This window comes from Ictalurus punctatus, chromosome 6 (assembly GCF_001660625.3).
Source record: "Ictalurus punctatus breed USDA103 chromosome 6, Coco_2.0, whole genome shotgun sequence".
Lineage (NCBI taxonomy): Eukaryota > Metazoa > Chordata > Actinopteri > Siluriformes > Ictaluridae > Ictalurus > Ictalurus punctatus.
In genome coordinates this window covers 17,248,531-17,262,800 of record NC_030421.2, presented here as the reverse complement: position 1 = coordinate 17,262,800, position 14,270 = coordinate 17,248,531, and the positions used below count along the sequence as shown (strand labels likewise).

Sequence of the window (14,270 nt, the reverse complement as noted above, 5' to 3'; positions counted from 1 at the left end):
AGATCTAGTGTTTAATGCTGAATGATTCCTGGTCAATGGTTTTGTCTACAAGGAGACACTTTCTCCATTAAATTCCCCAAAGAAATCATAGTTCAAGGCAGGGCAATAAAACAAACACTTGGAACTGCCATTTCATGTGCTCATTCACAGTTTGGCAAGTTCCTAAACAAACAGTATAAACACCAACATAGGCAACTTATGCCTAACTTCAAAGAGTGTTTAAATTGCTTAAATGCTGTTATTTCTGTGCTTATAGTTAGGTCTGAATGGCCGTCTTGCATATTCATGCAAATTTCACATTTCATTTTATGAGTAGCTTGCTATTAAAGTTGGCATCTAGTCATCTAATATTTACAGTTGTCATCAAACTTATTCAACCCCCATTGCAAATCAAGTTTACTGTCAAAATTTACAGACTTTCAGCTGTTTTCAATGAATAAATCAAACAAAAGCAGTTGAAATAGTTCAATACAACGAATGGTTCAAGTGTTTTCCCCAAAATTCAACTGAAAATGCAACTACTAAGTGCTCTAATAAGTACTAAAGACACTTGCCATGAAGGGGTCGAGTCATTTTGAAACTGAAGAAATCATTATCAGTTGCATTTTCAGTTGAATTTGGGGAAACCACTTGAAGCACTTCAACTATTTCAATTGTTTTTGTTTGATTTGTTCATTGCAAACAGCTGAAAGTCTACATTTTGACAATAAACCTGGTCTGGAATGAGGGTTGAATCATTTTGATTGGAAGTGTATTATATGAAAAGTTTCTTGTGTCTTTCCTAGGTGCGACAGTATGTGATACAAGTGGTTTTCTCGGTCACATTTGCATTCTCTTGCACAATGTTTGAACTCATCATCTTTGAAATCCTCGGTGCATTAAGTAGCACGTAAGTGGCTCAACCATGACTGAAAACCTTACATTACATATATTGTAACTTTTCATTTAAGTCACACATCTGTTTGTTTGTTTATTTATTTATTTATTTACAGGTCCAGATATTTTCACTGGAAACTGAATTTGTATGTTATACTGCTGGTCCTAATCTTTGTAGTGCCTTTCTACATTGGCTACTTTGTGGTCAGTAACATACGTTTGTGTAAGTGGATCCTATGTTTAAAAAAAAAAAGTGCATGAGTTTCAATTGTTCTCACTTAACATGGCTCACTCAACAATTCTCACTTATCTAACGCAAATTTACAAACTGCTAACATTTCATTGACAATAACCAAATAGTGAGATACATTTGTTTTGTTTTTTGTCAATGGGCTAACACAGATTTACGCTATGAATTACAGAATGTCTATAACAATAAGTACTCATTTATTTTGTCAGACGCTCGGCTGTATTAAACACTTATTTTAATGCGAATCATTACAGAATGCTGTTCTCATGAAATTGTGCATTCTTTTGTGCACAAGTATTTTTTCAGTAATAGTAAATAGTAAATAAAGACTGAGCTGCACTTTACAGGCTGCCTAGGTATGCATGAATAGGTAATGATTATTATTTTTTTTATCTTGTATTTTACAGTGCAGAGACAGAGGTTGTTGTTTTCATGTGTCGTTTGGTTCACCTTCATGTATTTTTTTTGGAAACTTGGAGACCCTTTTCCCATATTAAGTCCAAAACATGGTAAGAAGAAACACCTTTTCATTTCAGAAAGCTTGGTGTAGTCACTTAAGGTAAAGCATTAAATTCACATTATAGTGCTCTTTCTCTCTCAGGTATTCTGTCTATAGAGCAGCTCATCAGCCGTGTCGGGGTTATTGGGGTCACATTGATGGCTCTGCTCTCCGGATTTGGTGCTGTGAACTGCCCCTACACATACATGTCCTATTTTCTGAGGTAACAGGTATTATATTCCATAAAGCTGACTTTGAGTGCATAGATTATTAATTAATTTCATTTTACCAATTAGCATAGATTGTAGCTTTTGATTTATTAAACAATGTTTTTCTCAGGTGTAGCTTTTTGTGTGTATAGGAATGTAACTGACAGTGACATCCTGGCCCTGGAGAGACGTCTGCTTCAGACCATGGACATGATTGTCAGTAAAAAGAAAAGGTGTGTTATGGGGAGAAGGCACAAGGCACACCATGGATTTGATTTTGATATTGTGTCAGTGTACCAGATATCTGTATCTAGAGCGTTTTCTTAAATAACAGTATCACAGAATTTCAGCTGATGCTCTCCTGTGTGTAGAATTGCTATGACGAGGAGGCAGATGTACCAGCGAGGAGAGGACCAAAACAAACAGACTGGATTCTGGGGGATGCTCAAGAGTGTCACTTCCTCTCCTTCAGGCAGTGAGAGTATCCTTTACCATAGTCGTAGCCTTAATAGACGTAGAGTGTCTAATTGCTTTACACTTTTCTGTCCACAAGCTTCAGAATCTTAAAGGTTGCAATCTCACCATATGCATGCATACATGTACTGGGTTCTGTCCTGGGGGGAAAAACACATATGTACAGTAAATATGAATATACGTAAATATGATACTAATATAAGTGTGTGTGTGTGTGTGTGTATATATATATATATATATATATATATATATATATATATATATATATATATATATATATAATGTATGTATATGTGTATATATATACACCACCCATGTTCAATAACAAAAGGTACCAGGTTGTGCCAAGGTCTGGAATGCAAAATTACCTTTGCCACGATATGCTGATATGTAAGCAGGTGCATTAACATATGTTTACATTATTCTCAACTTTTGTTGACTTGGTTAAAGTGTTTTTGAGTATTTGGGTAGTTTAAAATGACAGTAGTGTGCCTTCCTTGATATTAGAACTGCAGATCTGTCTCTAATCCAGCATGAGGTAGATGCTCTAGAGGAGCTCAGTAGGCAGCTCTTCTTGGAGACAGTGGACCTGCAGGCTACCAAGGTGAAAATTACAACTATAATTTCAAATGCAGTACACTGTGAATCATATCATAAAGACATAACAGTAGTACTAATACAGTATGTACAGTCCAAAGTGTTGTTTATACATAAGGTTTTAATGTCAACTATTAATTCTTTCACCACTAGACTTGAGACTTAAGGTAATTTAGGGTATGATCTTCAGGATCTTTACAAATTGCATTCTAGCAAAAATGACGGGCGTGAAAGATTATCTTGAAATGTATTCTTTATGTCGTCAGGAGAGGATAGAATACTCAAAGACGTTTCAAGGAAAATACTTCAACTTTTTGGGGTACTTCTTCTCCATCTATTGTGTGTGGAAGATATTCATGGTGAGCATTTATTGTGGTCAGTGGGGCATATGCATTTACAGTATTATAAAACATACAAGCAGGATATGTGTGCATTTAATGCATTAACCCAGTGTGATTGCCTTAGGCCACCATCAACATAGTCTTTGACCGCGTGGGGAAGACTGACCCAGTAACGAGAGGGATTGAGATCACAGTCAACTACTTGGGAATTCAGTTTGATGTGAGACACACACACACGCGCACACACAGTATATAAACGTGCTTTTGGATGTTGTCAAATGTAAGAACCTGAGAACAAAGGTGAGCTAGCTGTCTCTACTCTGGTTACTTATTAGTCAGTTTATAGCCTGATGAAGCCTCCAGTGTCTTATTACGCTTCACCAGGCTTATATTTCCCCAATGACAAAGCCTCACATTTGTAATTGATTTTTTGTGATTGTTTTTCTTTCTGTCCTGAGAACAGTTGTCTTACTTTGTCCTTTTTTTTAAAAAATAAATTTAAAGCATGTGAATGTTAATGGTTGCTCAGTATTTACATTTTGATTCTCCACAGGTAAAATTCTGGTCGCAGCACATTTCTTTTATCCTGGTCGGAATCATCATCGTCACCTCCATCCGAGGCCTTTTAATCACTCTCACTAAGGTAAATTTGGGTGTAACCTATATCATTTTGTAAATTTTTTTTATCATCAATTGGCTTGGTGTTATTAATTTTAAATATTCTAAGTATATGATCAATAATAGTAGTAATAATAATAATTCTAGCATTAATACAGTCAGCATGACAGAAATGCTTTCTCAGAACTGACTTCACAATAAGTCTAGACTTATACACTAAAGACTACTTAATAGCCCTCTTCTTAAATCTCATTGTTCTTCTCCAGTTCTTCTATGCCATTTCTAGCAGCAAGTCATCCAATGTAATAGTGCTTGTCCTGGCCCAGATCATGGTAAAACTCTTATAAATCCTATCAGCAGAACACATTACTGTGTTTTTTATGTTTTATGACAAGACAGTTACTGTGTTAATTTGCTGTCTGTGTCTATAGGGGATGTATTTTGTGTCCTCTGTGTTGCTCATGCGAATGAGCATGCCCCTGGAGTACCGTACCATCGTCACTGAGGTCCTGGGAGAGCTGCAGTTCAACTTCTACCATCGCTGGTTTGATGTAATCTTCCTTGTTAGTGCTCTGTCCAGCATCCTCTTCCTCTACTTGGCACACAAGCAGGCACCCGAGAAGCACATGACCCTGTGACCTACTGAATGACCTCATCTGAGGGAAATGAACTGAAGTGTTAAGCTGCTTCTTCCTTCTGGTTCTAAGAGGCCTCTTTTTTATTTCTACCAGAACTGAATTTCCTGAATCAGGAAGACCCAAGATCGTGCTTGTTTGGTTTAAAGGTGAAGGGTATTTGGTTGACTAGTCAAGTTATTCTAGAGTTAATGGTCCATGATGGTATTTTGATTGAAGTTTTTTCCACTAAAAAGATTAGCAAGCGTTTTTTTTATGCTTTGTCTTTGTTCATTGTATCAGACATGCAGTCAGCATTGCTTGCAATTTAGTCATGGTTGGTTTTTACACTGTTCTTCTGTTATAAATACAATGATAATTCAGTATATCAACTTGCAGTGTATCATCATATGCTTTTATCACAAATAAAACACTTGCAAAATGGATTTATCCATGTGAAAATTTACATACAATAAATTAATATTTTTTTCATAATAATAATAACTACAGAATCCAGAATGGCACATAGTGATTATGCAAATTTTTATTTACTAATGAGCATATATATTTTATTACTTCATACAATGGCCTAAGCAGAGTGAATAGCTCACTGCTGAATATCTAGGCTCTAAATATTAACTTGGTGAATGTCTTTGAATGCATTTAAGTAGAGATAAACAGGTGAAAAAAGGTTAAACTGTACAAAGTACTTGCCATTCCCGAAAGCATTGTGGTGCAAAGAGCATAGATGTGTATATGAAAGGCATCAGAGGGTCTTACACAATCAACACCCGTGACAATGGCATGATTTAACGGTTTGTGTCCTTTGTTCACATCTGAGATTGGTGTTGTCTACCATACCTGACATACGTACAAAAAATATATACATGGATTTGTTTGGAAAATGTTAACTCTGATCTGATGCAGTACTTAGCATTGCTGCATTTGCTGCTTTCTACTTGCCAGCATTATTTGTAGATTGGTAAACACCTGTAGTCTGAGAGGACAGAGTACCTGACTGCTTTCCATTTAAAAGATTGTCTTTTTCCGGTAGTGCAATTATTGACTACTTATATTAAAAGCTTTTAATTTATTTGTGCAACCTAACGTGCCATCATATATACATATAACCCAGCAACTGGAAAACGTCTCTCAAAACCTCATATCTTCATTTTCTGATGAGGATGTAGATGAAACAGAGGGTGTCTGAAATAGAGAACCAGAGGTTATAGTCAAATCAGAGTGTGTAACACTTTTGTGGTGTTAGTAAATAGTAATGGATTGGGATTATGGCTTCAGAAGTTAAATGGCGCTCACCCTTTCACGAGGCTGAATTGGTGCTGTCTCTGTATCCAGCAGCTTGGGGGTAATTGCAACTCCTTTAGCTTTTAGGTGATCATAGGCAGCTTTCCCTGCTACAAGGAGGACCAATGTATCACCACTGCTGCGGATCAAATTCACAGCCTCCTCATGTGTGCGTTGCTCTATGTTCACCCCATTGACCTCCACCACAATGTCATCATCCTCTAGCCCGGCTCTGTCTGCTGCTCCACCTTTCACCACCTATCGATGTGTCATATTGTGCGTGAATATCGAGAACTCTCCAAAGCATATATGTGTATGAGATACTTGCTGATTTTAGTCGTGAATAATCTGTTCAGATGTATTTCACAGGTTCTTCCTACCTCTTTGATATATTGTCCGTGCACTCCTTGGATACCATTGAGGTGGAAACCATACCCAGCAGCGGTCTTTTCCATGCGGCACAATTTGGGTTTATATATTTCCTCTGCAGCATCAGGCATGGCTGGGACTGGGATGACATTATTTTCAGGCTCAGGATTGCTCGGCTGAGGCAGGGAACTCCGCATTTCCTCCCAATAAAGTAAAGGAGAGATACCACCCTGGAAAAAAAAATTAAACGTGGACATAAAACACTCCAAAACTCAGAACTCCACTTTGACACATTTCAATCTCAATGTATTTGGGCAAAATATTAAAAAATCTAAACAAAAAACAAAACACTCGACTATAATAGACTCACCATCTTGTACATCTTGTCTGTTTCAGCATCAACCACCAAGAGGCAGCATAGATTTCCGAGCTGACGTATTTTCTCCACTACTTGCTCATGGGTGCAGTGATTAACCTCCATTCCATCCACAGCCACCAGCTGGTCCTTCTCCTTCAGTCCTGCTTTTTCTGCAGGACTCCCACGGTCTATTTCTCCAATGAAATGACCTTAAGGACAATTACATATTGTAATCTCACCATATATAGAAATGTGTGCAGTCAGACCTCATAATGTAAAATGTAAAAAAAACACAATTGTCTACTCAAGGTCTGTCTTCTATGATCTGCCAAATGGACTCAAACGAGTTTACAGTGAGACTTAATCAGCACGCATTTGCTGTGAATCAAATGTTAAGTGACTACGACTCTTTGTGTTCCTTTTGAAATTGGAGTGGACAGGGAGAATGACTGCATATGAATGATTGTGTATAATCGAATGTTGCTAAAATGGATTACTATATAAGAGTCTGATCAGACTGTAAATAAATAGTTTAATAACAACATATGACGTCCCTTCTGTGAATGAAGCTGCACATATGGATGATGTTAGCGGCCTATGATTACATTAATGCTAATCTCTCCCACATCTGTAATATGGTCACACATACTGTTATTTTCCTTCACATGAGACCATGCAGCTGTCATTTATATTTGAAAGATATTTATCTATATCTATATAAGATGCTATCAGCATCTTAGCTACTCCTCATTGACATGCCTACCTGGAGTTTTAGGGTCTTCCATAAGGAAGAAACCATAACCATTGGCTCCCTTGGTGATTTCAGCTATGCGAGGCTTCAGTGGTAGGTGCTTCGTTGTAGCCAGTCCAGGTCCCAGTCTGATGCGTTTATTCTTGTAGTATTTGTCCGTGTCCTCGTCCACAAGTAAAAACATCACACTGTTTCCAGCAGTTTTGACCTAGCAACCGGAGCCTGATATTATTTTCTTACTAAAACAAACTCGTACACCTCAACACAGAAATGTTCTAGGCATCTTTAGTGTTGAAACATTGCTTACCATTCCCACAGTTTGCTCATGAGTAGCACCTTCTACATTTTCTCCATTGATCTCTACTATACGATCACCTGCCTTAACCCCTGCATTATCAGCAGTGCCTCCCACAATCACATCTGTCATGAACATTCCCTCTTCACCTTGAGAATTCAGAGAGGACAGGAGAACTCTTCAAATTATAGATCACTCGGCCGATTTAAAATATAATGTTTTAGAATCTATAACATTTTTCACCTTTAGAGGACTTGATCGAGAAACCAAAGCCACTGCCAGACCTCTGCAGAAAACAGACTTTGAGTTTAGGGCTTGGTCCAGGGACTCCGTTCATGGTGGGCTGACTCTGAGCAGAATAGGACTGTGGTTCTGCAAGGTTTATGCCACTGCTTTTGGCTTGCTGGTATGTTTCGTCTCCCAGGACATGAAATGTGACAGTCAATCCACTTTTCTTAACCATTTCAGCAACCTGAGGGAGGTGAAAAAGCAAAGTTGCAGTGGTAATGTCCTTTATTAACTGCTTTATAGTAACGCTTAACTTGCAATTATGAAATCTTATAGATGTACTAAAGGTTTAAATGTATAGTTCATACTCTTAAAATCTAATTTATACCAGGTTGTGTTCTAAGTTGTCCACAAATGTTCCATTGACTCTGATAATGCGATCTCCATCCTTGAGGCCCGCTAGTTCAGCAGGACCACCCATCTCCAAGGCCCGAACCAAATGACCTTCTTCCCCCTCCTCAACCCTCAGGAAGAAGCCATAGCTCTGGCCCTCACGCTTGGAAAGTGCAATCACTCGAGGTCTTGGTCCAGCCATTATTCTCCTAATAGAAAAAATGTGTTACACAGTCACCAACCAAGCTTCAGTCTGAAGTCTGTTGTTATACCATTACCTTCTTTATCTTATCAAATTAGCACACCCATCATTCACTACCTGCAAAATTATTTTACAACATACTCTAACAACACGCAGGGCTTATCAGTGAGGTGTGATGAAATGCATTCATATATCACTAGTTACATCTGTGATATCATATTGCAAAAAGAAATTAATGAATTTCTTTTTTTAAAATGTATTAAACTGTAAATACAGGCAAATGATAATAGTAAAAAGTAGCCAGATTTGTTATATTGGCCCCCAAATTCTACTCATTGTACTCTAAATTAATCTTCCCATTATTCATAGACTGGCTTGCTCATCAGGGATCTAAATCTAGATCTGGCTTACTATAAAGCTGCTTTGTGACATTGTTCAGTGTGAAAAGATCCGTACATATAAAATTGAATTGAATATATTATTTTAATCTGCTCAATAACCTTAGGGATACATGAATGGTCATTTAGATAAACAATAGTTAATGACTTCTGAAAGTAAGTTGATGAATATTAATACTGATACTATTACAAAGGTGAATACTAATTCTAATAATAAAGATGAAGATAATGTGCTGAAATTGACAGAATATGATCAGGCTCTACAGTTGTTAAATGTTAAACTGGAGGTGCTATGACAAAGTGTACGCCTTGCTGGAACATGTGTACTTTGCCTCCATAATAAAGAATGATCAAAGCAAAGTGACCCCTGCCAAACATGAAGAAAAAGAGAGTGTCAGTATGCTTAGCTCTGTTGCTAAGAACATGTTCTTGGGATTAGCAAAGTACACAAGTATAATTTTAAACAAGTACACAAGCATACACTTTGTCATAATATATATATATATATATATATATATATATATATATATATATATATATATATATATATATATATATATATATATATATATATATATATATATTGCAAAAAACTATCGCAAAAGTGTACTTATATTTCTTCACAATCTCCATTTTGTTCAGCGCAAGTGTTCCAGCATTCTAGCACTTAATGAAAGCCATGATTCCTCTAGTAAAATTTTTTTTTTAATTCTACTTTTTTTCTCGCCACTGTATATCTTAACAACATACACAAGCATTCCTATATCTTGTGGTTGCCAAGAAAAAGGCATGTAGCATTGGATAAAAAGAAAAGCCATCACAATTTACAGCTAGAAGAAAGTCAGATATTATCTCATTTATGGTGATATTTGAACTACTTCATCCTCATTTGAAATAGGTCAATCTGTACTGCTCCTTGCTATATAATATTAATTATTCCATTTGACCAAGAACTCATTGCCTTTTCAGTTTTTGATCATCAGTAGCAGTACACTAGGCTTTTCCTTGTCCAGATATCTATGCAATGAGCATTGCTTGCTATGAATACCAAGTCTTTACCAGTGTAGATCAAGAGGTTGGTTTTAATACTTAATAATAATACCTACAATTACTAATCTACATTTAGGACAACATAACAACAGTTCAAAAATAGCATAAAAGCAAAATTCAACAGATCCCATTCAATTAAGGGACTGAACAGGAATGCTCACAAATGGCTGATCAGAGTCTTTTCATAAGCATTTTCCCACAGGTTTAATTCTAAGACAAATCTAAGATGACATGAATAATGTACAGGACAAGTAGCTGCCACTCACCTGTTCCTGTCCTGTTATCCCAGCCCATGCATCTTTTTCGAAAGTGTTATTTAACCATGCAAAAGGGTAATGGACTTTGACAGTGCAAAGGTTCACTTAAATGGTAAGGTATTTAACCACATCTTATGTCTGGAAACCTGTTCATAATGTTTCTGTGAATAATCACGATCAACACTGCAGCAATCATAAGTCTTTCAGTTTGAGCAGAGATACAAGGCTATTATGCAACTAACTAACTACATTTATATTTGCTCAACAGATGCTAAATATACAGTACTTAATAGTACATTCAGTATATACAGATCAAGTACATTTTAGAAATTTTACTGAGTGGGATGGCTTAGTAAGAGACAGTCCCTATCACTTCATATCACTAAGAGCGTTTAGTTGGCTGGCTCTTTTTTCAGATCATATAACCTCAAGCTATAGTAAATGTTTAGCATGACTGAAAGAGAAAGTATGGGTCATTTTTTCTATATATAAAGAATTCTTAATGTTCTTTCTTGGTAGGAAAAGTCAATTTGTGTAGTTGTATTAGAATCACTTGTTTTTTCCCCATGATTCATTACAGGTTTAAATTCACACTGAAACATTTGCCTCACAGGAGGGGAAGGTTGGCTTAGTTCCATTTGTTTAGTCAGTTTAGAGCAATGCAACTCTCTAAGTTCCAGCTGTGCTACAACACTGCATGAAGGAAATCTTCCCTAACGTCTGAGGCCATGAGTGAAATCACTCCTTTTACCTTCCATAGAAAGATTTTATTCAATTTCCAAATTTCATTTAATTCATTTATGCTCATGACAAGATTGCAGTGGATCTAGAGAGATAAGAATACATTCTGGATGGGATGCCAGTCAGTTATCTCACACGTGCATGCACTCATGCACACAACTTCACAGACAGTAAACCAGTGATGGGGATTGAACCCCAGACTCTGAAGTTATGAGGGAGCAACACTACATGCTGAAATTACTGTGCCAGACTTGCTCTTTTTTTTATTCTTGTATTGTTTTGCAGAATTAAAAATATACACAAAAGGAAAATAGCAAGAATACAAATACAGTGAAGGGAGCGACAGAAACCTGTGAGGGATTCATGTCACTGTCAAAGTATTCATCATGGACAATCCAGTGTATATTTCAATGTATTTTCTAGAAAACTACAAGACTACAACTGTCTGGAAGGTAAGTAACTAGATGGTAGTAAGTGCATGAAACTACAGTCCCATCTGAAAGTATTGGAACAGCAAGGCCAATTATTTTTTTCCGCTATACACTGTAGACATTTAGGTTTGAGATCAAAAGATGAAGATGTGTGTATATAATATATATATATATATATATATATATATATATATATATATATATATATATATATATGTGTGTGTGTGTGTGTGTGTGTGTGTGTGTGTGTGTGTGTGTGTAAGCTTGAAAATCGTTAATCACTTCTGAAGTTACACACACACACACAGAGCACACTTAAGCAATAATAACATGCCTCAGTGGCCTGTTTTTTCAATACGCTTTAATTATTGAGTAAATGTGCTGTAATTACCTTGAAGGAGGTAACTGGAAAAAAACATGGTATCGTGATGCATGGAATAAGAATAGTCCCTTTTAGAAAATCAGATGGAAAAATGTTGTTCATATTAACGGATAAAAGAAAGATGAGTAACATACTGCAAAAACTATTTTATGCTAATCTTTATTTCACATTTTCTTTCTCTGTTGTAATTAGTTAAATTAATGAGATATCAGGATAAGATTAGATTTGCTCAAGACATTTCTTGAGTGTTAAATTTGAGAACATTTTATTTTTGAGAACTATTTTTCACACTGTACTTTCACAGTGCAAAATATTTAGTCATATGGGCTGAGCTTGATCGATACTATGCTTCTCTAAACCAACAGTCCCACTTTTATTTATATGACACTTTACCCAAGGGCACTTGTGACTAAGAAAAATGCAATGCAAATATACTACTAAGCATCTGTATAAGTTAAATGTTATTGCTCAAGGGCCCAAAACTGCCTCTCTGGCATTTGGGATTTGAACTTACAACCCTCTATTCATTAACTCAGAACCATAACCACTTCCACTGGATCATGGTGAGCCTCCATTGGCTCATATACACCCATCTGCTGCCCACTAATCAGTGTTTTGCTCCAAACCATTTGCTATTATTTTCTTTTTACTACAACCCCAATTCCGAAAAAGTTGGGACAGTATGGAAAATGCAAAAGAACCAACAAAAAGAGTCATTTGAAAATTCACCTCACCCTTTGCTATACTTAAAACACATTATTAACACATTATTTGATGTTTTACTTTGTGAATGTAATTTATTTTTGAAAATATACACTCATTTCAAATCTGATGACTGAAAAACACTCCAAAAAAGTTGGGATAGTCACTGTTTACCACTGTGTAGCATCACCTTTTCTTTTAATAACTTATTAAGTGTTTGAGTGCTGAAGTCACCAGTTGGTTAAGTTTAACAAGTGGAATTTTCCCCCATTCATCCAGTAAACATTTCTTCAGCTGCACAATGGTACAGGGCCTTTGTTGCCATATTTTGTACATCATAATGTGTCACACATTCTCAATTGGAGACAGGTCAGGACTGCAGGCAGGTCATGCTAGCACACGCACTCTCTACTTACGCAACCATGCGCTTGTAATCCGGGCAGAATATGGTTTGGTGTTGTCCTGCTCTGGATGGCAGCATATGTTGCTCCAAAATGTGTAATGATTGCCTCACATTTTTCATATCACCTTCTTATTTTAACCTGTCACACTGTTATTCTGTTATTGGTCCTAAATTGCCCCTATCCCAACTTTTTTGGAACATGTTTCATGCATCAATTTTAAAATAAACGTTTATCTTCACAAAAAACTTTGCAGATGATTAGGTAAGTGGTAACTCAGTGGTTAAGACATTGCGCTACTGATTGGCAAGTCATGAGTTCAAATCTCAGCACTGCCAAGCTGCCACTGCTGGGTCCTTGAGCAAGGCCCTTAACTGCTCAGTTGTATAAATGAGATAAATGTAAGTCACTCTGCATAAGGGTGTCTGTCAAATGCCATAAATGTAAAACATAAAATATCTTGTCTAAATACAAGTCAAAGTACATTTACAAATCACTCCTCTTTGTTTTTATTAGTATTTTCCATACTGTCCCAGCTTTTTCAGAATTGGAGTTGCACACAGGAAACATTCTTCCCACTCTTCATTATTGTAACAGCCCTTTTTAATGCCTCTGTAGTATGTTTATGAATCTAAAAGCTCCCTCCCCAGTCACAAACCTCAGTTATAACGGATAGAAGAAATCACAATTATGATGCCCTGTTCATCTGCTTTCTGCCATGCCACTGACTGTTATCCAGAGCATATTTGTATTATAACCTGCAGCAGAACACATGTAAAGATGACACAATGAAAAATCTGTATCTAGACATGTGAACAAGAAATTAGAAACAGGTTAGCTGAAAGTAAAGTTTCTCCAAAAAAAATCTGTCTTTTAAAATTCAACACTAGATGGCAGAGCAATTGCACCATGTTTAATAAACATGCTTTATTTTGAAGAGTTTGGAATTTATTATGGAACTGAAAACAATGCTGGTTCTGGTGTAGCATGGCATTTTACTGTACTATTGTAGCTTTGTGTTGAAGATGCAAAAATGCAAAACAGCCATGCATCGGCATTTAATTTCATTATATATCACTTCACTCTGCTGACCTGCCTGCTCAAATCACTGCACTCCATCACTCCATACAAAAAAGACACAATATTTAACAATGCCATAGAGAAGTCACTTTACATGTTCATACTGTTGCTCAGGACTATGAACAAAGTTTATATTATCAAGAATACCACTATGCAATAAATCTTTGTTTTTTGTAGGTTTTAGTGTTGAGTATATAGTTAATTGTATAGTCTAATGCCTGTATTTATTGGCATTTGCCCTCTCTTTGTTATCATACTTGTCGGACATTAGCTATGTTTCCATCCACATATTTTTATGTAAAGTTTGGGATATCACATAAAAAATGCTTTATGGAAACACCAGATGCGAATAAAATCTCCAAAATGCGCATTAAAAAACGTATGCTCTCAATTGAGGTGGATAATTGTTTTATTCGATAAGAAGACAGGCGCACAAACTACAGTGGAAA

The 14,270-nt window shown here is 36.4% G+C and overlaps 2 protein-coding genes across 2 annotated transcripts in view; one reads left to right on the top strand and one right to left on the bottom strand.

Moving 5' to 3' along the window:
* si:ch73-390b10.2 (Golgi pH regulator) overlaps positions 1–6,289 on the top strand; it is a 6,766-nt gene extending 477 nt beyond the window's left edge. The window contains exons 3-14 of the mRNA XM_017470837.3: positions 786–889; positions 993–1,099; positions 1,534–1,635; positions 1,728–1,848; positions 1,987–2,067; positions 2,206–2,315; positions 2,824–2,912; positions 3,172–3,264; positions 3,371–3,466; positions 3,800–3,889; positions 4,131–4,196; positions 4,296–6,289. Of these exons, the coding sequence (XP_017326326.1) occupies positions 786–889; positions 993–1,099; positions 1,534–1,635; positions 1,728–1,848; positions 1,987–2,067; positions 2,206–2,315; positions 2,824–2,912; positions 3,172–3,264; positions 3,371–3,466; positions 3,800–3,889; positions 4,131–4,196; positions 4,296–4,502 (1,266 nt within the window). The 3' untranslated portion in view covers positions 4,503–6,289. The remainder of the gene's footprint in view (positions 1–785; positions 890–992; positions 1,100–1,533; positions 1,636–1,727; positions 1,849–1,986; positions 2,068–2,205; positions 2,316–2,823; positions 2,913–3,171; positions 3,265–3,370; positions 3,467–3,799; positions 3,890–4,130; positions 4,197–4,295) is intronic.
* pdzk1 (PDZ domain containing 1) lies at positions 5,005–10,124 on the bottom strand. The gene is made up of 9 exons (XM_017470835.3): positions 10,094–10,124; positions 8,173–8,386; positions 7,800–8,028; positions 7,569–7,705; positions 7,274–7,469; positions 6,523–6,719; positions 6,164–6,382; positions 5,796–6,041; positions 5,005–5,684 (listed from the first exon to the last, which is right to left on the bottom strand). The coding sequence occupies exons 2-9, from the start codon at positions 8,377–8,379 to the stop codon at positions 5,631–5,633; spliced, it is 1,485 nt and encodes a 494-aa protein (XP_017326324.2). The 5' UTR covers positions 8,380–8,386; positions 10,094–10,124; the 3' UTR covers positions 5,005–5,630.
* Between the last annotated feature and the right edge of the window lie 4,146 nt (positions 10,125–14,270).

What these genes read in the sequence shown, in the direction of transcription:
- pdzk1 (XM_017470835.3), bottom strand. Translation starts at nt 8,379, where the DNA reads ATGGCTGGACCAAGACCTCGAGTGATTGCACTTTCCAAGCGTGAGGGC. An exon ending in GGAAGACCCTAAAACTCCAG is followed by an intron (nt 6,720 to 7,273) that starts GTAGGCATGTCA and finishes ATTGTCCTTAAG; the next exon opens with GTCATTTCATTGGAGAAATA. An exon ending in ACGGACAATATATCAAAGAG is followed by an intron (nt 6,042 to 6,163) that starts GTAGGAAGAACC and finishes ACACATCGATAG; the next exon opens with GTGGTGAAAGGTGGAGCAGC.